This window comes from Gnatocerus cornutus, chromosome 4 (genome assembly GCF_029298725.1).
Source record: "Gnatocerus cornutus isolate USDA-ARS CGAHR chromosome 4, icGnaCorn1.1, whole genome shotgun sequence".
Taxonomy (NCBI): Eukaryota; Metazoa; Arthropoda; class Insecta; order Coleoptera; family Tenebrionidae; genus Gnatocerus; species Gnatocerus cornutus.
The window spans coordinates 15,570,157-15,592,100 of NC_142236.1; the positions used below are offsets into that span (position 1 = coordinate 15,570,157).

The following is a 21,944-nucleotide window of genomic DNA, read 5'->3' on the forward strand; positions in this document are numbered from 1 at the left end:
GTCATATTTACATACCAGGCTGTCTACATCTTACAACTCTCTCTTCTCGGTGCAGAGACGACTTCTAAACGTCCCTCTTTTTACTAATATCTACTTTACTAAACCATTTTACAGATACCTTAATCAGAGAACAATTTTTATAACTATAAAAATGTACATTCTAATTAGGTCAAGGGAAATTTACAATTAAGTTTTACACTTTAGAAGAGGCAAGTTTATTGCGAGATCTACAAGAGACTGAATTATCATCTGATGCCTTTTATCGTTTGGTTTTTGCACGATTTTGCAAGCCCAAGCTATAAAGCTAGCCACATCATTTTAATGATGTAGTTACGGGGGCTTAATGTGTATTTGGTTGGCGGATTTTCACCAAGTTTTTGGCCCAGTTTCAATATTTTTGTTAAATCCATTACATGCCTTCGTGATTTGTTCAACACAATCCAATAAATTTAATTTTTTAATTTAATTTTTTTCTTCCACGTGCGAGACCGTTACTAATCTCGATGTCGTTGATGATTGCAAAATTAAAGGACAGAAGATAGTTACAGCCAATCACAACTACTCGTCTCATCCTATGAATGGGAGCGTTGTCCTGGTAGAACAAGATTTCCATACTTAACTTTTCCCGCCTTTTCTCCTTAATACATTCTTTTGTTGTTGAATAATGGTTTTTATTTTTCTGTGTCAACGTAATTGTTTAAGGCAATTTGAAACAATGCAATAGCACGGTACTCAGAATTCTTCAACAGTCTTACTGTGGTTATACGTTGTTCGCGAGGAACTTCGACTACGACCATGTCAAGTGGTTTTTTGTTCGCCATCATGCGTGAGCATTTGCCCACGGCGAATCCGCGCCCCAGAAGTCTCTCCTCGACTGACTTAATATCAGCCATTGATGAGACTCCTTGTTCATTCACAGACGCAGTCTCACGTCTCAAAGACAATACATCACTGTCGTGAACGAACGGGAGTGAGTAAGAACACGGGGTTATGTTCAATACTGGTTTATTCCCAAAACTATTTACAATATATACAAAATTAATGATTAATTAACTACAGTTGTTGGAGCCCTGTGTGGCTCGTATATTTGTACGTTTAAGTAAAATGAATTCTTCTGGTTTAGCGTTTATTGTTTACTGAATACATGTTCTCTCTTCCGAGGATGTCTTGAGAGTCTAAGTGTTCTTTGAATACTACTATATTACAAGGTACCACCCCTAGAAGAGGGGGGAGTCGAGAACTGCCGAGTTCTCTCGACCATAATTAACACAATTCTTAACATACTCCCCGCCTTGAAGCCTTTAGAGTCTTCAATTACAAATTTTGAGTTAAATGATTTGAGTAAATTAGTGAACGCATAAACTTATAACTAACATCTAACTATTACACTACATTTATGTACAAACAATGAGAAATTTTTGTGTACAACAGAATCCTAACTAAGAAGACAAGAAAATAATTGTTCTTAATGAAAGTTTTTGTATATAAACTCGCACACATTGCACTTCACGCACTATCATTTGTCGGCCGTTTCCATGGGTAACGCACACAATTTTCTGACTGAGCGTTTCGTGGTTCCTTGGACGGTGCGGACAGTTGCGACTCGGACAACCCCATCAGATCCTGGGTGGACGTCAACCACACGTCCCATTCTCCATGCTAATGGTGGTGTGTTTTCCTCGATGATCAGAACCATGGTGCCAACTTCTAAGTTAGATGAACCAGTTGCCCATTTTGTACGGTTCTGTAGGTGGACCAGATACTCTCGATGCCAGCGTCTCCAGAAGTGAACCCTCATCCTTTCCACCAGTTGCCATCTCGATAGGCGGTTTTCTGGTAAATGTGTGACGTCGTATTCTGGAAGCGCAGTTGGTGGTTCCCCTATGAGGAAATGACCGGGAGTTAGGATTTCGAGGTCGTTTGGATCAGCGGTTATAGGGGTCAAAGGGCGGGAGTTTAAGCATGCCTCTATTTTGATTAATAAGCTTGACATTTCGACATAGGTGAGATGTGCATTACCTATAGTTCTGTTTATGTGCTGCTTAATTGACTTTACGTTGATCTCCCATAGACCTCCCATATGGGGAGATCTAGGTGGTATGATTTTCCATTCGATGTACGCGCAATGATTTTCTAACTCCGTTTGATTGTTTGGATCATTAAAATAGTTTAGCATTTGATTAATCTCATTTCGGGCACCTACGAAATTTGTGCCATTGTCCGAATGAATTTCTTGCGGTGTGCCACGGCGGCCAATAAAACGGTGAAGAGCACCAAGGAACTCCTTTGTCGTGAGGTCCATGACCAATTTGATATGTACCGCCTTCGTGGAGAAACATACAAATACAGCGACATAGGTTTTAATTAAACCTTTACCACGTCCGCGAAATTCTCGCACCATCAGTGGTCCCGCGTAATCCACCCCTACAATCAAGAATGGTCGCGCAGGTCGAACCCTTTGCTCAGGTAGGTCTCCCATTACGAGTTTTAAGTGGACCGGATTATTCCTAAAGCACCTTTGACAGGTGTGCAGTACTTGGCGGATTAAACTCCTCGCGGAAATTACCCAATACCGGCGTCTTAAGGAGGCTAATGTAGCTTGTGGACCACTGTGTAGTTGACTTTCGTGTTCGCCTTTAATCAACAATTTTGACACATGGTGTCCCTTTGGTAGAACTATCAGAAATTTCGCGTCGTTTGGAATGAGTGCGTTTTTTAACCGTCCTCCTACTCTTATCAATTGATTTTTGTCAAGAAACGGATTTAACGATAGAAGGCTAGATTGCCTATCAACGGGTTCGTTATTCTGAAGTTTCAACAGCTCGTTTTTAAATGATGATTTCTGCACTAAGCGGAAGATTTTGACTCGCGCTTTGCGTAACTCCTCCGTGGTGAGGTTACCCGTGCGTTTTTTATCTTTATTAGGTGTTCGTGCATTATATAGAAATCTTGTTAACCAAGAAATGACGCGTGTCAATTTTTCGAAGCTTGAGAATTTTTTTAATAATTCAGATTCCGGTTCCGCTTTTGCAACTGTGTATGCCACGACTGTTTCTGGAATTTCGACATTATTTATGTTTAGCTCCTTTGATGGCCAATGATTTTCAGTCGACTTTAAGAACGACGGTCCCGAAAGCCATTGAACGTCGTTTTTTAACTCACTCGGATTCGCGCCTCTGCTTAAGGTATCGGCAGGGTTTAATTTACCCTTAATGTGTCGCCAGTTTGACGCGGATGTGAGATTACGTATCTCTGCCACTCGGTTGGCGACAAAGGTTTTTAGACAATTCGCGGGTGTGTGAATCCACGCTAACACGATGGTGGAATCGGTCCAGAAAACCTCCTTAGCGAGATGGGAGTTAAGGCCTAGTTTAACCTTTTGACATAGGCGCGCCAGGAGTAGGGCCCCGCACAGTTCTAATCCCGGTAGAGTCACTAGTTTTATGGGGGCTACTCGTGATTTTGAGCATAACAGGCGCGTCTCAAAATTGTCATCTTCGCCGCGTGTCCGTAAATAAATCGCGGCGCCATAACCGAGTTGTGAAGCATCACAGAAACCGTGGAGCTCCACGTTTGATGGGAAACAGCTAATTACCTTTCGCTCAATATCAATAGTTTTGATACAATGAACCTCGTTTAAGAATGACATCCAGCTGCTATGAATTTCCGTTGGTAGGGACTCGTCCCAATCTATTTTAAGGGCCCATAGCTTTTGCATTAAGATTTTGGCCTTCATGATTACTGGGCCGATCAGGCCTAAAGGGTCGAACATTCGCGCAATTAATGACAGCATGATTCGTTTTGTTAATCTGCGCGGAACGTGTTCAAAGTTGATTTCAAATTTGAGTTTGTCATTTGAAGAACTCCAAAATAAACCTAAGGTTTTGGAAAAGTCCTCTTTTATCAAATGTACGTTTGTTTCATCGTTGACGTTTCATCGTTGACGTTGGCGTTGAAATCTGCGTTTAATGCGTTTAATAGCTCAGCACTATTCGATTGGAACTTTCGGAGTTCGAATTGTCCTTGGCGCAAAATATGAGTTATGTCTCGTTGGATTTGCAGTAATTCTTGTTCCGAATGGGCCCCCGTCAACAGATCATCCATATAAAAATGTTTTTTTATTATATGGCTTGCTTTCGGAAATTCAGCGCAGTTTTGTTCCGCCAGCTCCTTCAAGCAACGCGTCGCGATAAAGCTAGCGGGTATAGTACCGTATGTTAATGTTGTTAATTTGAATGTCCTTAAATCCTCCTGTGGATTTTCTCGCCAAAATATTAACTGGCAATTCGTATGCTCAGAATGTACGCGAATCTGCCAGTACATTTTCGCAATGTCGGCGTTTAATACAAACTGAAAGGTTCTAAAACCAATTAATACTGTAAATAAATCTGATTGGATGGTTGGTCCCGCCAATAAGTTGTCATTTAAACTTAGACTATTTGAACTCTTCATAGACGCGTCGAAGACTGTGCGTAGTTTGGACGTAGTGGACGACTCTTTAATTACCGCGTGATGAGGTAGATAAACCGCAACATCGGTCACCGATTCGTCTGTTAAAACCTCCATGTGGTTAAGATTCACGTAATCGGACATAAACTCTGAGTACTGTTTCTTAAGATTTTGATTTTTGCTTAATTTGCGCTCTAATGTATAAAATCGATTGACTGCGAATGATTTTGTTTCCCCGATGTTAAGATGTCCGTCCTTTATGGGAAGTTTGACTACGAAGCGACCGTCAGAATCGCGAGTTGTGTTTTCCCGAAAATGTGTTTCGCATTCCGCTTCTTCCTTTGTTAACGATCTCACGGTGCCGCTATTATCGAGGTTGTTTTCGATTTCCCAAAACCTTTCTAGTTGTTGGTCTAGGCCCACCCGTGGAATGGTCGCCAGATTGCATGCAATTTGGTCGTTTCCCGTTGCATTGTAAGTACCTCCGGCAATAAACCCGAACAAAGTCTTTTGAAATATCAAGCCGGTATTGGTACTAATTTGACCCACGCAAAGCAGCTTATAAAATAACCCGGCACCGAGCAAAAGATCTATTATTGACGACTTATAAAACTTTGGGTCTGCCAAACGGATGTTTCTGGGAATTTCCAAATTTGCTATCTGCAGCGTAGTTGGAGGCAATTTTTCGGTGACGTTTTCTACTACCAAACAACTTATTTCTTCACTGAATGAGTTAAATCTGGATTTGATATGTGCGCTGATAGCTCGATTTACTACGCTCGCAGTACCATTTACGCCTTTAATGGTGATTTTTGACAGTGATGGTTTAAGACCTAACTCTTTACATTTGTCTGCCGTAATAAAATTGGACATTGATCCGCCGTCTAATAGTACTCGACAAGGTCTGTACTCATTGCGATGATTTCGTATTAAAATAACTGCCGTACTTAGCAGCACCCCGCTTGAATTCAATGCGTGATTATTTATTGTGGATGTCGCTTCGGGATCGGTATTTTGTTGTTCTTTATGTAGCATTGTATGATGTTTTTCGTTACAAACACGACATTTCATGGGCGATCGGCAGTTTGTAAGAATATGATTGTCGCGGAGACAATTACTGCACAATTTTAGCCGCTTAATCGTTGCTGATCTTCAAGTCAAGTCAAAATACATTTTATTCAAGTATAGTAATGGTGTTTACATCGAGTACTTAAGATATTACAGTTTATTTGGCCGCTGGTGAGGCTTTTGGCCTTTTCGGCGGACCTGGTATTTTAGTGAACAATACTAAGATTTATTCTATATAAAATTGGTTCTTAAATATGACTACAAAATGTATTTGAAAAATAACTAGGGATTAAAAATAAATGGAAGTTTGAAAATGGTAGAGAAGCGGAGAAGAAAGTGAACTCTTCGTGGGTTTCCTGGGATTTTTCATGGGGTTCCTGGAACTCTTCATGGGTGTCCTGGGAGTCTGTGGGGATCCTGGGACTCGTCATGGGTATCCTTGAGCTTTTCATGGGAATCCTGGAACTCTTCGTGGGTAACCTGATGATCATCTGAGGACTTCGAGGCTGAAAGAGAAACCTGGAAGAGAAAGAGAAGGAGGGAAGTGGTCTTCATCTCATCGAGATGGGCGTGTCTTCGACCAGCTCCTGGAGAGCTGCGGGGAGGTTGGGGAATGATGCTGAGAGAAGTGCTGTGGGTAGGTGTTTCTGCTTGACAGCAGGTTTTTTGGGAATAGCGTTGATCATGCGGTTTTTAGTAGGAAGCTTGTAAGATGTGTGCAAAGTTTGAATGGCAAGAGGGTTATTGTTACTAGCAAGCGTGCGTGTTATGTAGCGAGTGCGGAGTTTGTTGAATCGATCAGTGATGGGAGTAGTTTTAGTGTGTTCATGCAGGTCATTAGATGGAAATTCGCGGTCAAGTCGGTAGATTAGTCTAAGTGTGTGGCGTTCGAAAGAAGAAACTTTAAAGAGCATGCGGTTAGAGAGCGAGGCGTAAAGCAGAGATCTGTATTCAAAGATGGGGCGTATGAAAAGTTTGTACGTGTGGTGTAGAGTTTCTGAGCTGCAACCCCGAATCCGGCCGCGAATGCGATACAAAAGGTTTGATCGATTGCGTGCTTTCTTCATCGTCCTTTTCAGGTCCTCGTTGAGGGTACAAGTAGAAGAGAAAGTGATACCTAAGTAAGTAAGAGAATTAGTTTGAGTAAGAGATTGATTGTTTATAGTTAGCCGTGTATTGAGTTTAAAGTTGAGGCGTTGTTTCTGGGCTTTGGGGTAGGTAAAGCAGATGGATTGGCATTTGGTAGGGTTGGTTTTCACTCTCCAGGTGTTTGTCCATTTTTCGACTCGATGAAGTTCTTTCTGGAGGATGTCTGAAGCCTTTTCGGCGCTCCGGTGGCTAGACCAGATTGCCGAATCGTCAGCAAACAACCTCGTTTTGGTCCGGAGGGAATCTGAAATTGGAAAATCACTGCAGTATATAATGTACAACAAAGGTGACAGGACGGAGCCTTGTGGGACTCCGGCCTTTAATGTAAAGGTGTTAGAAAAGGCGTCGTTGAATTTGATCCTGCCGGATCGGTTGGTAAGAAAGGAGACGATGAGCTTTGTGAATTTAAGATTGATTCCGAGATTGATGAGTTTTTGCACCAGACCGTCGTGCCAGACCTTGTCAAATGCTCTTTCGATGTCTAAAAATGCACCTACGGTGCACTCTCCAAGGTTGGCGTGTCTGATGATGTCGGTTTGCAAGTCTACTAAAGGATTTTGAGTGCTACGTTCTGATCTAAAGCCGAATTGTTGTTGCGGAAGCAAGTTATGAGTTTCGAGAATGATTTTAAGTCTATTAGTTAAAACGCGTTCAAAGATTTTGCCTAGGATATTAAGTAGTGAAATAGGGCGATATGACTTAGGGTCTGAAATAGGTTTTCCCGGTTTTAAAATCATGATCGTATTCGCTAATTTCCACGCGGTTGGAAAATAAAGACTAGTTAAACAATTGTTAAAAATAGCGGTTAATGCAAGAAAGCCAGAGTCTGGTAAATTTTTCAAAATGATAGGTTTGATCTGATCGGGGCCCGTAGCTTTGGTAGTTTTTAAATTGAAAATAATTGATTTTACTTCGCGAACTGTTACTGGGTCGGTTAAGTGCTCATCGTTGTGGGGATATGGAAGGGGTTCGATTAGTGGAATATCGCGCATGGTTTGAATGTTGGCAGAGACTTTTTCGAAAAAGGGTTGATTGAAATGGGGGTCGACGGGGACTTGATGAATTTGTTCGAGAAGATTGGCAAAGCACTCAGCTTTGTCTTGGGAAGAGTGGTAAACGTTGGGGCCTTCGATTAGATTTTGATTAGGTTTAGAAAGTTGACCAGAAATTGCTTTGAATTTTGACCAAAATGCTTTACCGTCACGGTAATCTAAAGATTCGCAGGTTTTGATCCAAGTTTCCTCTTTGAATTGATTGATGTCGCGGCGGATTTTGGCACTGAGTTTGTTGATAAGGGTTTTAAGAAAGGGGTCGCGGGTTCTGACAAAGTCGCGGTAAATTTTACGTTTTTCTTTAATTAGTCTTAGAATACGCGCAGGTAGAGGGGTTTTGTCCTTCGGAATGGATTTAATCATAATGGCTTTAAGTTTGTAGAAGTGATGGCTGAAGTTAATGACTCTACTTGATGGTCTATTTCTACCTGAGAATTTACTGCGGTAATGAGTGGAAGGGTAGTATTAAGTTCTTCACGGAAAAGTTCCCAATTCGCGTTTTTGTAATTGAAGATTTTGGTAATTTCCGGCGCCGGCTGAGGGCCATTAGTTAAGAAATTAGCAATTAGTGGAAAATGATCTGAAGTTACGGTGGTGCCTATTGAGGTTTCGCTGTCGAATAAGTGAATTAGGTTTTCAGAAATAAGAATGTGGTCAATGATTGAGCAACCTCGATGAGAAATGAAAGTGGGGTTTTGGTTTTTAAGACGGTAAAAAGGGAATTCGCTAATTAATTGAGAAAGAAGTCTGCCGTTAAGGTTGGTTGCGTGGTCTCCGAAGTCTGAGTGTCTGGCGTTAAAGTCGCCCATTATGATTGCAAATGGAAGATGTGAAGCATAGTTAAAAAGTTCTGAAGAGACGCGGTTGTTGGGCTGATTATAATACGAAAAAATAGTGATAGTGAGATTATTTAACTTGACGTCGGCGGCAACGAGTTCTAAAGAAGATAGGTTGTCAGGAAGTTGATGTTTGACTGATTGAAAGTCAGTAGAAACAAGAAGCGCGGGGCCGTGAAAACGGTTTGTTGGCGGTTTATGGTAACAAGAAAATTTTTTGACTTTAATCGCGATGTCGGAATGAGTTTCGGTGATAGACAAGATTTTGATTGAGTCTGATTCAATAAAGTGTTTGACGGCGTTAAGTTTTCTGCTGATTTCGGAGACGTTAACCGTGGCGATGTTCACACTGTTAGGAAGGGGGCCCCCGCGGGGAAAGACGGGGGAGGTCGCAATGGGAGGCATTGCAACGGGTGTTGGGACGAGACGTGGGGGCGAATCTACTCAAAGGAGAAGTAGATCCGCTGACCCACATGGTTAATGCGGGTTTTGTTGCGGAGGATGGTTTTTGACGCAGACTCGACGAGTTCTGCGACTTTGGAGCGTTGATGCGGGAACAGGTCGTATAGCATTTTGGTGACAAAGGTGATGGTTTGTCGCACAGAAATGCACTGAGGTTCGGGGTCTGCGAACTCAGGTGGGGGCTGCAAGATGATGGTTGGGGCGACGGGAGTGTCGCAGGTGACGACTGCGTCTTTGATTTTTGGGCATTTTTGTGACCAGGCGGGGTGGTCTCCTTTGCAGAGGAGACAGGTAATTGTGTCAGAAGGACACTTGTTGGAGGGATGGCTTTCGGGGCATTTGGGACAGGCCAACTTGTTGTGGCAGGAGGAGGCGGCGTGCCCAAGCTGCAAGCACTTGGTACACTGAAGAGGAGCGGGTTTTTGAGGGGCTTTGGAAGGCTCGCACTGATAGCGCTTACCGAAAAGGATGATTCCTTCCTTGAGGAGGAAGTCAACTGTGGCGGTGGAGGTTGTTAAAACACGGAGAAGGTTACAAAAGTTGCCCGTCTGTCTGGAACGGATGCGCCAGATATTAGAGCATTGGAGATGGAGGTTTGGTGGTAACTAGGAGCGCTGTGCGGTTCCAGTTAACCACGAGTTTGGAAATGTCCTTGACAAGCAGGGATTTGGTGAGGAGTCCGTAGAACGATTTTTGTGAGGAGAAAGCTTGGGGAATGTTTCGAATTGTGTACCGGAAGGGGTACACATTTTGGGAGGATGTCATTTTTATGGAATTATTAGAAGAGAACGAGAATGCTCTCTCCCGAGGAGGAGAGCTGGGTGGAGTTGGGGTTTGGTTTCCGGTAAAATTAGACTTACCGGATGACGCAGTTGGATTGTTTGATGAACTTGCACCACTGGCACTTGAACTCGAGGTTGCACTTTTCACGGCGCGAGGACGAAGGTTGTGAGTACTCATCGACGGAGCGCGATGATGCGTACTCAGAGAACACTTCAAGAATCCTGCTGATCTTGCATCCCAGTGCATTTTCGCGAATTCTGAGCACTGCCCGATTTTGTGATTGGTGTCCTTGCAAAACACGCATTGCGCTGATTGATACTTGTTTATCGATGTATGAGCAACCGTCCGCAATTTGTTGCCGTGAAATTGATTTTGCTTCGAGACGTTCGGCTTTGTTTCGAACTAGACCTTTGATGTCGTAACGCTCAAAGCTTGCAAAACAGAGCATCTTTTTTCGAGAAACTGGATGACAGTTTCATATTTCGGGACACTTGTGTCTAAACTCATCTCCCATTTGCGTCTCGATTGATAGTCGATTTTTTCGAAGATGATCGGTACCATCACCGCGTCCCATGTGTCGATTGCAATGTCTAAAGCCTTTAGTGAGTTTACGTTGCTGTTTATTACGTCTAACAGCTCGCGTAAATGTGTATGATTTGACTTGAGCACTGAAGGTGCATGCAGAATTGAATTAATGTGATCTTGCACGATCAATCGCGTATTTTTAAACCGTTTTTCTAATATCTTCCACGCTTCTTTGTAGTTTTTTTCGTCTATCGAGAGCGTCTGAATCGCGCGTAAGGCTTCTTCTTCCAGACATGACAACAAGTATTGAAAACGTTGTCTATCGTTTAGGCTCTTATTTTCATCGATTATCGATTTGAAGGAATTTTCAAAATTTAACCATTGCTTATAATTACCCTTGAAGGTTTTTAGGTTTAATACCGGTAAATTAATTTGCTTATTTGTTTCGACTTGTTTTGTCTGATTATCCGTTTGAACACCCGATACGCTGATGGTGGCAGAATTTGCATCGATGATGTCATTGATGGATGCGGAGATTTCGCACCACCGATCCGCGAATTGTAGTCTGGCAATCGTATGATTCTCCATCGGCGTCGTCTTATCATATTGATCAATTTGGGACTGTGTATCCTCGTATTGTCCCGATATATCGGTTAACATTAACAACCGTGCCTTTAATAGGTTGAGACTTTGTTTAGATGAATCAAAATTTGCGACAAAGGCCTCAATGGCTGTTAATTTTTTATCAATAGTTTCGCGTTGTAATTTGGCTGCATCTAACTTCGTCATGATTAAGAACACGCTAAAGAACTACGCAATGCAGATCTGACGTACAATCAAAATTTTAACGATGATTTAAAGGCTGTTACAATGGATATTTTGTGGGAGGATTATAGAACAGGAACCACGACGCTTCTGAATTCGACGGTGTCGACGATGTGGACCTGGACGTCGTTAGGGACTTGGAGATTTTGTTCTCGCTGTCTTGTTTGATGTTTTGATGGAGTTCGGTCCACGGGAGGGTGTTGCACCAGCCTCTGGGGGCAATCACTCTGCTGCCTTCGTTGGACACTTTCACTCGCGTTTACGGATATTTTCGGTTATCCGGCTCGAAGGACCATATGTTGGAGCCCTGTGTGGCTCGTATATTTGTACGTTTAAGTAAAATGAATTCTTCTGGTTTAGCGTTTATTGTTTACTGAATACATGTTCTCTCTTCCGAGGATGTCTTGAGAGTCTAAGTGTTCTTTGAATACTACTATATTACAAGGTACCACCCCTAGAAGAGGGGGGAGTCGAGAACTGCCGAGTTCTCTCGACCATAATTAACACAATTCTTAACAACAGTGATTCTAAACCATTTGTTCATCTTATGTTAATTTTCCTATTACACTACTTATGTGTTACGATAATGTGTTTTGCTACCGCTGACCAATTGACCCGGTTATGTCACGCCTGCTGATTCTGCTGCTTATACAAAAATCTTGAGCAACTGCTGTGACATTTTCCGGGTTACTTGGCCCTCATGGATTCCCAAAATTCTTTTGTTTAACTTCTGGTTTAAACACTCTTTGTAGGACGACTTTTAGCGATTTTTCACTTTTCAGCGAAAAGGAGTGGAAAGGCAGCTTTTCCACCTCGAACTATTTTGTCATGCGACGAAAATCGTTGACAGTACTTGGCTGGATTCTTATTCCACCCACGACCGCTTTTGCCTTGGTGTACGCAATGGTATGCATGCGAAGAAGTGTGGAAACTTTATTCCACGACTTCGTTGATTCGTCCCTGTGGAGAATTACTGGTAGAATTTTCTCCAGACGATCCGAAGTCGTGTTCTGATTGCGTGATTCGGGACGACCCTTTGGGGCTTTTTAGCCGACTTGAAGTTCCTCGAAAGGGCCTTCGTCGACGATTTTGCCTCGCGTTTCGTCCTTGTCGCTCTCGGAGGCAACAACTCTTCGTTTTTTGGCCTTTCGGCTTAAAACGGTGGTGAATTGCTCCTCTTCTGGTTCTGATTCCTCCGAGAAGGAAAAAACTAGTTCCATGGATGCATCAGTCTCTGTGAAGCCGCCGCCTACTAACAACTCCTCGAAGGTCTTTTCGGGGAGTGGTGGCGTCGAGACGTCAGCGGACGTCGATGGTACAGCTGTCTCAGCCATTGCTGATTGGTCAGCCGTTTCCATCGGTTCTGGTGACTTTTTCTTCTTGCCGGACTTCTTCGGTTTCTTCAACTTCTTTTTCTTCTCCGCTTTTTCTTCTCCGCTTTTTCTTCTTCCATTGCTGGAGGAAGGACAGCGGGGGATTGCGGTTGTGCCTGGTGAACCGCTTCAATGTGATCGCGACGGATGTCTCAAAGCGTCTCTAGCAGTTTGGCGCGCAATTTCTCCCCCAAGTCCGCGACGGCTTTCGCCACCGTTTCTTCCAGGGACAGCGTCCCAGACATCTTCGGGTTTGGGCGGACTTCTTGAATTTTCTTCTGTCGTGGTGCGATGTGAATTTTTTCGAGTCTTAAGGTGATTGAAAATTAGTTTGTGTTAAGTGGGCGATATCGAAAAGATTTTCTACTACTTACCTACTTAGGCCCCTGACCATCCTTCTCTGCTGTTTCCGAGGGTCTCGCTGCATCAGCGTTTCCCTCGTTCGCGGTTTCCGCCTTGTCAGCGGTCACTGCTGCTTTATTTCTACCTAGCAGCTTCACGGTTGCCGGGTTAAAGATGAAGAATGCTTGGAAGTTGTTTCTCCGTAGCATTTCTATTGATGGTTCCCACAGCCCAACCACCAACCGAGTTGAGCTAAAGCCCACCTAAATACGCGCTCCTAGACCTGGATTCTGCCCATCAAGTAGGTTCAGTATCTGCTCCGGGGTCTGGGGAGGCCCCTGAGTGACCACTAGAGCCTTTCTTGGCTTGGGCAGGTCTGCTGAGGGTGTATACCTCAGTTTCAAACCTTCGAGTTGTAGGTCCCGTATTATGAGCCCTAACCACTCTCTGGTTCGTTTATCCTGACATTCTGTGTGGATGGCCCCTTGCCGGAGTCTACCAATAACCTGACGTGGGATGTGCCCATCCTCACTGGGCTGCTCAGACGCTCTCATGAGCGCCTCAAACAACCTTTGTTGTTTGGCTTCAAAATGAGCATTTGCGAGTTGCCTCGCAGGGAAGCCCCCAAGGTAAATGCCCATTTGGAGAGCCGGAGCCACCGTGGGAACGAAGGTGTCCGCCGGCTTAGCCCGTTTTGCGCGTTGACTGGCGGTGGGAGGAGTCCCGGTAGATTCCCGTCCTCTTTTGGAATGTAATCAGTAAACATATATGGATTCATAGGTCAAATACCTGTGGCTCTGAATGTATTAATAGCAGTACATAGTCGTTGTTGCGGCAGTTATGAAGACCTTTCCAAATAAAGCAACGATCTGAAATTGGGTCACCACACGTCCTGGATGACATCGAAGCCAATTCTTAACTTCGCTGGCATAATAAGTGCTAATCGGCTTCTTAAACCCAACATATAGTGGCTGAAGTCAGTGTGTGCAGTGAGGTGCGCCAAATCCATGGCCTCTAGAGATTTGACATGGGTTGCATGACCATCCAGCAATAAAAGTACTCGATCATCATTGGTAGAATGAAACCATTCAATAAATCTTTTTAGTCAGAAGACGAATAAGTGGTCCTGGACTCAACCAGATTCGTGACGTGCTCCTCAGGATTCAGCTAGTGTTCCTTCAAGCAATTCTGTTTTTATACGCTTTGTAGGGAATATGAACATAGGCGGCATATAGTTTTTGACTGTACTGAAGCAGAGAATCGTGGTTATTAATTTTCTTCTTTTTGCAGAGGTCGATGCCTTAACTTGCCGTTTACCACATGGGATTTTGGGATTGAGGCACAGGATTTTCCGATACTATCGTACTTTTAGGACTTGTAAAACCAAATTCCCAGTTATTGACTTAATGAATATCTTTTTCCTGCCGGACTTCCAAAAGTAGTTTTCATCAGTTGTTGTTTTTATTGTTAGCATATGTGTTGATTCTTAAGGACTGCAGGTGGAAAAATGTGGAAGAATATACACGAATGGATGCCACCCTTAGAGTACGTAAATAATATCATTTGATTTTCCCACACCTCCGCGTTGGCTTCCAGTTTACTTCCAAAAGGTTCGAATTGGTTGCGTTGCAGCGACACCGTCGATAGGCTTCCCCAAGTGGTATTGAGTTTTCTATATTTCTTACGAGTAAAGAATATGGTAAATTTGATGCACTGATTTGTTTTATCATACTTATTGAAATGTGCGTTTAAACTTTCGGAATAAATCCTTCTCTAGTAAGGCCATAAAACAAAAAAAAACAAGCAAGAACGACAACACAATATTTTCTGCACTACTTATTTTTTTAGTAATATGGACCATGCTGGCGTATTTTTGCTTTAATCTTGTCTTAATTGTCTTATCATCAATCTTACAAACATCTTTCAGCTCAGACTTCGTTTTATCTTACTGTTTTATCTTGCACTTGAGAATTGGTATCCTTCGTAGTTTTCTATATTTGTATTTGCAAGGTATTTCTTTAATTTCTGTTTCGTGTCTTTTATTGTTAATTTTTCGTTGTTTGTCTACTTAGACGTATAATAATTTTTTACTATTTTTCCACTATTTGTTTGTATAGATTCTGATTGAGGTACCGTCAGAAATTCTTTTTAATTTGTGATTCTTTCGGTTTTATATCTCTTTCGTTATTGTTTATGCTCTTTGCCTTGTCCACATTTCTTAATTATTTATTATTGATTTTTCGTTTCCGTTGGAAAATTCTCTGGTTATTTTGTGCATATTCGGCGGATAAAGTGTCTATTTTTTATCTTTAGGTCATTGCTTAGGCAAGCTATTTTTTTCTTTCTGTGTCTGCAAATACATAGAGATACCATAATATTATTTTTAATATTGTTTACCCATTTCGATATAATCTACATATTTGATAAAAACAACTTTAAAAATAAAATGTTTCCAGTCAGGGTGACTATGTCGAATGTTCACTGTATACGCAGTCAGAGATCTAATTTTTTGCACATTTTGTATCCCACATCCAACGTCTTTAGTCTTTCTTTTATTTCTTTTAATACATCGTCCATTATCAGAGTAAAAAGCGTAGGATTTAAAACTCTCCCTTGTCGTAGTTCATCTCTTGAATTAATTTGCTTTGTTTACTTTCTACTTTCTACTACAGTAGAACTCGGTTATAACGACATCGAAGGGACCACTGTCACACTGTGGCTTTAACCGAGGTGACGTTATAACCAAATTCACGCAACTTTGATAATTTTATTACATACATATAGAAATTAATAACTCAATTAAATGTGGGCATTTTTTTAACTTTTATTAACAATAATAATAATAACATATGTATTGTAATACAAATATAAAAAATGTTATTCAATTGAAAAAATCGGTGAGTTTCGTTTGGTGCAATAAACGATCATGATAAAGATCTTCAATCTGACGTTTTATGCGAGAAACATTGTTAAATAAGTCCTTGTCTGTACTAGATGTTTCACAGAATCTTTGCAATAATAGGGCAGCTACAACAGCTTCTTTAAGATTAGGTGGTGCAACGTACTGTTCTTCTTCCTCGTCGTCGTTGTCATCGTCTTGATCTTCATTATTGGCATTGTCCTCGGCATTATCCGAATTCTGAATAATGTTTTAAACAATCTCGCCGTCACTTAGTAATTCACTGGTTACAATATCATCATCTATAGACACATAGTCTTCAAATGTCATATTATTGGAAGTTAACTGTAACAACTGCTTTAAGTTTGACAAAGGTATGTCGTCACTTTCATCGAATTCCGTATCATTATTTTCACTATCTGTTTCGATTTGGTTCAACTCGTCATCCACTATTTTAAAGCCTCCATGTCTAAAACAGTTCTGAATAGTTGTAGATTTTACTTTGTCCCAAGCCAATTCTATATTTTTAATAGCGTCTAGCACATTAATGCCAAAATCGTCCTTTTTCTGCAAGCATTCCAAAAATCTCAACAAAGTTGAATGACGATAGTGCGTCTTAAAATTACTGATAATGCCTTGGTCTAGAGGCTGAATCACGCTGGTGGTATTGTGTGGTAAATATTCGATCTTAATATTTTTGATGTTGTTTGGGCGGGAATGGGAAGTGCAGTTATCGACTAGTAGAAGAATTTTCCTTTTCTGTTTCGCTAATTCTCGATCCCATTTGAGAATTTCATCTTCAAAAAGTTTGACTGTCATCCATGCCTTCTTATTTGCACAATAACGAACATTAGGAAAATGTCTCACATTCTTGAAGCAACGAAGGTTCTGAGATTTACCGATTACTAAAGGTCTTCTTTTTTCAGAGCCATCCAAATTTGCACAGCACAGAACTGTCAATCGCTCTTTCGATAATTTTCCGCCCACACATTTTTCTCTACCGGGTGGCTGGAAACTTCCATGTTTCCGTAATCTTCTGTGAACGCTTGCAAATGTCCGTCGATTTGGAAGTCGTCTATCTGGAAACCTTTGCGATACAGGGTGATTCACGAAGTGAGGTAAATATTTAAACCATTAATGGTCCCTAATATGGGGGGGCTTAAAGAAATGAAAAAAAAAATACTGCCAAAAAGGACCCAAAATTTTGGCCTAAGCCGTTCGAGAACCGCTAGCGAGAGTGAAACTCATGTCATAATGTAAACAAAGCCTTATCTCAAAACAAAAATTGACTTTCTGCGGCTATTAATCAGGTGGGACGATTTTTTTTTGCTTCAGTGTTAGTTTGACTCTGTGACGGGAATTTTTAAAATGTTTTTCAATAGTGAAATGTTCAAGATCTACGGAGAAACTAGTGGAAATGCTCTTGCGGCTCGCGAGTTGTACAGTTTACGTTTTCCAATCGATACGTTCCTAATTCTCGTGTATTTGCAAGAATCATGCAGAAATTACGAGAAGATGGTTCTTTTAAAATGAACACAAGAAACATAGCCCCCATGGAAAGTGATCGCAGATTAGAAGTTGAAGAGGAAGTGTTAGATGCCGTTGAAGAAACTCCAGGTACCAGCACCAGACGATTGCGACGAAAATAATCTAGAAGATTTGTTAGACGACGTTTCTTTAAACATAAGGGCTCAAATTTTTGTGATTTCAAGGTAACATTTCTATGCGTAAACACAAGGTTTTGTTGAAATCGCAAAAAACCACATTCGTTTTTTGTTCGGTCGTCGTTCCAGTGACTACCAAAGTTCTTTCGCGTGCACATTTTTCTCAATTTAATGGGAAAAATTTTTTTTGGTGCCAAGTAAATGTATTTAACGTATACTATCTCCAGTTTAAACATTTACCTCACTTTGTGAATCACCCTGTATAGCCTTACTGCTTCTACGTGTTCCCTTACACTTGTCCATATATAAAATGCATGTCTGCATATTCCGCGAAAGTAAACAGTACCATGCTTTTTAAATACTATGAAAAATCTCGCGAGGAAGGGGCAATACAGTCCCGCTTCTGTGGCCCCAATAATTTGCCAATTGAAATAAAAGTACTCAGTTACATAACACTGTATTAAAAAAACTTTTACCTTCTTCGGAATTTTTGAATATATCCTTGGTGTTGGAACTTGTGAGCTGCTTTTCTCTTAAATCATCCACCAGCACCTTCAAGTTTTTTACACGCCGGTCTTTCTGTTTGCATTTTTGTTTTAGGACTGTATTCTCTTTTTAACTTTTCGAAGCTCTTCTTTGAGTTTAAAAAAAACTTATAGTCCTCGTTCGAATGACTATGGGTTTTCTTTTGCGATCTAAATAAAATTTTAAAAATTACACGGTACTTTATTGTCTTTCTGAAAAACATCAAAGTGTTTGGATAACTGTTCGTTATGCCAATCCAAGATTCTTCTTTTCTTTTTTAAACAAACTCTGTCGGGTGTACCAGTATTTGGCACTTCCTTTACCCTATCAGATATTTTACTAAGCTGCAAAAAATAACGTTTGTTAACATTATTTATGAAAAATTATATACTCCCCACATGAGGTGCTATCTAAATACTTATTGACGTACAATATTTTATTCCAAAAAGTCAAAATATCTAATAAATTAGCATACAAGAACACGAGCGATGACTACTGTACTTACGTTTTCAGCAGTCCATATTGTTTAAAAAAATTCATGTGAGGTTTTATCTGGTTCCAAAAATCTTCTTAAGCTTCTTTTTTCTAAATGTGATGTTGGGATGATTTTCACTTAGATGGATAAGACTAATGTATTGCGAATGATTTTTAGGGTACTTTTTTTGATTACAATTAAAAACTTACGCCATGTGAGCATTATTTTGAAAAATGGGATTGAGTCTTTGGTTCTACTATGCCTCAAAAGTCGCTAGCACTTACAAACTACATTTTTAAAGCGTCACGACGACAAAATTATTGGTGATAAAAAACAAATTTTTACTTCCGATTCTGCATAGCAAATGCATAGGAACGTGAAATCGGTGGTTGTTCCTTGTACAGAAATCTTTATTAATATAAGAGTTTTTTTTAACATTTTTCCTGTGGTCCAATAATGCAATGCAAAGATGAAAATACAGTTCTATTATTTTCCTATTGCCATTTCCAAGATAGAGCTATTACTTCACAAACAGCTGGATCTCTTGGTTTCGTCAAACTACCTGACCCCACCATAAATTTTGTGCTTGTGGAGAAGTACTAATTTCTGTGGTTTGCCGGCAATTGCTGGTTGTAAATTACAAAATTTCAGCTTCGATTTAGAATCTAAAATTTTACGCTACGAATACTCGCTTAACTATTGGAATATTTTTTAAAACTTAGGACCGTTGTATTCAGAACGACTTGCTTTACAATCCGATTGGATTCATTTTTGATACAACGCAAACCGAAATTACAGTCTTCAGCCAAAATTGATGCAGTGTAATTACCGTTTCAGGGGTGATATCAATAAAAAAAAGCATGCAGTTTATAGATAACTATAAGGACAGTATACAGGGTCCGGCAACACTTGTGTCCACCCCCAAAAATCATCTTTAATTGTAAAGTTACAATTTTGAAAATTTGGGTACGCTCATAGTTGACAAAGCTCTAGAAGCTGACGCAAAAATTTATTTTTTATCACGGTTTGGTTGGCGTCGCGACGCCTAAGAAGTATAATTTTTAGCAAATTTTGAGTTTTTGCGGAAATATTCGCGAATTCAATTTTTTTTCAACATAACTGTGATACAAACATCTGAGTTTTTATTTTAAATCTAATGCAAATTGTGTTTAAAATTTGCGTAAAAAACGCTGTTTTATCAAGTTAGTTTTCAAAATTATGACAGCGCAGCGGCAAACTTCGTTTACACCAAAATTTCACAAGTCACTTCATTCACTCTTATAAAAGTTAATTTTGATTAACACGGGCATGTTGCACTTTATGGACACCAGAAATCATTAATTAACATTGATAAAGCCACAATTTCACCAAGTAAGACTTTTGTTACAATCTAAAGCGAGCCAAAGGATAGATGTCATTTGTGACACAAGATGTTGACAGACCCATGTAAACGTAGTTCCCAATTTTGACGTAATGAAATTGGAAACTAACTTGATAAAACAGCATTTTTTTCTCAAATTTTGAAGACAATTTGCATAAAATTTAAAATAACAACTGAGATATTTTTAACACATTTATATCGAAAAAAAAAAAATTAGGGGTTGATATCACAAAACCTCACAATTACCTAAAAATTAGATTTTTAAGGCGTCGCGACGCCAAAACTATGAGTGATAAAAACAAATTTTTGCGTTAGCTTCTAGAGCTTTGTCAACTGTGAGCGTATGCAAATTTTCAAAATTTTCTCGTTAAAATTAAAGACGATTTTGGGGGTGGACACAAGTGTTGCCGGACCCTGTATATTCTAAATTTCAGTTTTCTAGTCCAAACCGTTTTTGAGTTATGATGGCTCCAGTTTACATTGCATTGCCCATAAGGATTTTAGGTAGCGACCGCTCTTAATACAGCGGGCCTCATTTCTAAAATAACTCAGTTGAATGATTGATTAAAATTATTGAGCCGACGAAGAAGGGCATGTACGTACAAACCGCTTAACGTATTTAGCAAGCTCTCCATCTGATAAATCAGACAAATCTGAATTAGTACTATCTTTACCTTTTTTCTTCTTGTAAATTACTTTTGGTCGTTTGACCTCTGATTCGGATAAAATTCCTGTAATAATTTCAGTAAAATATAGAACCTCACATGGTGAATAAGTATTTACGTTTTTGAGATTGCTTGTGTCGAAGGTAATGTCTTTGTCGGTATCACTATAGTTTTGCGCCTAAAATTGTTCATGTTAAAATATTTCATTACACAACAGGTTTCACTTTCATCGTCTAATGGAAACTCACATTTTGACATATTACAAATCGTGCCACCAACCACCAAAACCACAACTTTGTTGTTTCAACCACCAAAACCACAACTTTGGATTACAGTTATTAACAAACAATAGTTACCGTTTTTGTGTTATTTTCTTCTTTCCCTTTTTCTGCAACACTAAATTTGTGTTGTCATCTGAATCAGAATCACGAATAAAGTTTTGGGCATATCCGTTTGGTTTTTTTAATGGTGCCTCAGTAGTTAATTTTTCGCTAAAATGAAATATGAATAAATAAATTCCTGTAAACCTATAACTAATTTCTGTTACATCTTATTCATGTCAGCACTAATTTCTGAATCATTTTGCATTTCGTTCTCAGACTCTAAATCTTCCTCTACTGCAGTCCTCTTACCTAAAAGTTTTTGCGAATCTAAACTGCTGGATGATGCAGAAACTTGGAGTCTTTCGAGTCTTTGATCTGCGTCTTCGTATTCAGCTTAAAAATGAAATTAAAATAAATTTGCTTCAACCACTCCTACCACAATTTACCCGAAATATAATGCACTTTTTGTATTTCATATGCAGGCCAAGAGTTGACTAATTTCTTTGATTGCACCAAGCTGATGAAATTTTGTTTTGTAGTTCTGGAAGGCCAATATGCTTCGGTTTGGTCCTCCAATAACCAATTTGTGGGAACCACCAGTGCTGTCTTTAAATTCGATGAATGCATACATGATGGAAGGCTATCGCAATAGACCAGCGGATGATTTAAAATTAAAAACGAACAGGGTAAAAGTAGAAACGACTGGACTGGGTAGTATAAAACAATTAAAGTTGGTGTAAGATTGGCATTAAAACAAATCCGTTCTTGTAAGGAAGTGACATATACTTGTGATAAACGTTCTTGAGATTAAATATAATTTGTTTTGTGTAACCATGAGCAAAGTATATTCAAATATCTGAATGGCTGACCAACACACATAAACACACCATCAGAAAAATATATCGCCGTAACAAAACAAATATCGTTTCCAACAAAAACTACATTGTCAGGCACAAAAGTCGATATTACAGAATTACTTACTATAATTTTTTTACAACAGAAAGAACCATCAGTGTTTCGATGAAAGACTCCCAAACGCTTGGGTGCCGAACCTTCACAGACATTAGTGCGTTGATAGTTTTCCATCTCGGTTATTCTGTTATAAATCTGTGCTAAAGGGAGACGATTTCCTCGTATGAGTCTCTTTA

At 40.1% G+C, this 21,944-nt stretch overlaps 3 protein-coding genes across 3 annotated transcripts; all 3 read right to left on the minus strand.

Moving 5' to 3' along the window:
* Nucleotides 1-1,516: 1,516 nt before the first annotated feature.
* On the minus strand, nt 1,517-2,176 carry LOC148176403 (uncharacterized). Its single transcript, XM_088035086.1, has one exon. It carries the CDS (start codon nt 2,174-2,176, stop codon nt 1,517-1,519), a length of 660 nt encoding a protein of 219 aa, XP_087891212.1.
* Nucleotides 2,177-2,186: 10 nt separating this feature from the next.
* On the minus strand, nt 2,187-5,520 carry LOC148176404 (uncharacterized). Its single transcript, XM_088035088.1, has 3 exons — nt 3,914-5,520; nt 2,371-3,863; nt 2,187-2,323 (listed from the first exon to the last, which is right to left on the minus strand). Exons 1-3 carry the CDS (start codon nt 5,518-5,520, stop codon nt 2,187-2,189), a joined length of 3,237 nt encoding a protein of 1,078 aa, XP_087891214.1.
* A 15,212-nt stretch (nt 5,521-20,732) lies between these two features.
* LOC148176405 (uncharacterized) lies at nt 20,733-21,423 on the minus strand. The gene is made up of 4 exons (XM_088035089.1): nt 21,243-21,423; nt 21,021-21,189; nt 20,830-20,964; nt 20,733-20,766 (listed from the first exon to the last, which is right to left on the minus strand). Exons 1-4 carry the CDS (start codon nt 21,421-21,423, stop codon nt 20,733-20,735), a joined length of 519 nt encoding a protein of 172 aa, XP_087891215.1.
* Between the last annotated feature and the right edge of the window lie 521 nt (nt 21,424-21,944).

What these genes read in the sequence shown, in the direction of transcription:
- LOC148176403 (XM_088035086.1), bottom strand. Translation starts at nt 2,176, where the DNA reads ATGCTAAACTATTTTAATGATCCAAACAATCAAACGGAGTTAGAAAAT.
- LOC148176404 (XM_088035088.1), bottom strand. Translation starts at nt 5,520, where the DNA reads ATGAAATGTCGTGTTTGTAACGAAAAACATCATACAATGCTACATAAA. An exon ending in ACGTCAACGATGAAACAAAC is followed by an intron (nt 3,864 to 3,913) that starts GTACATTTGATA and finishes TTTATTTTGGAG; the next exon opens with TTCTTCAAATGACAAACTCA. An exon ending in ATTTCGCGGACGTGGTAAAG is followed by an intron (nt 2,324 to 2,370) that starts GTTTAATTAAAA and finishes TTCTCCACGAAG; the next exon opens with GCGGTACATATCAAATTGGT.
- LOC148176405 (XM_088035089.1), bottom strand. Translation starts at nt 21,423, where the DNA reads ATGCATTCATCGAATTTAAAGACAGCACTGGTGGTTCCCACAAATTGG. An exon ending in AGTGCTGACATGAATAAGAT is followed by an intron (nt 20,965 to 21,020) that starts GTAACAGAAATT and finishes ATTTCATTTTAG; the next exon opens with CGAAAAATTAACTACTGAGG. An exon ending in AAGAAAATAACACAAAAACG is followed by an intron (nt 20,767 to 20,829) that starts GTAACTATTGTT and finishes GAAACAACAAAG; the next exon opens with TTGTGGTTTTGGTGGTTGGT.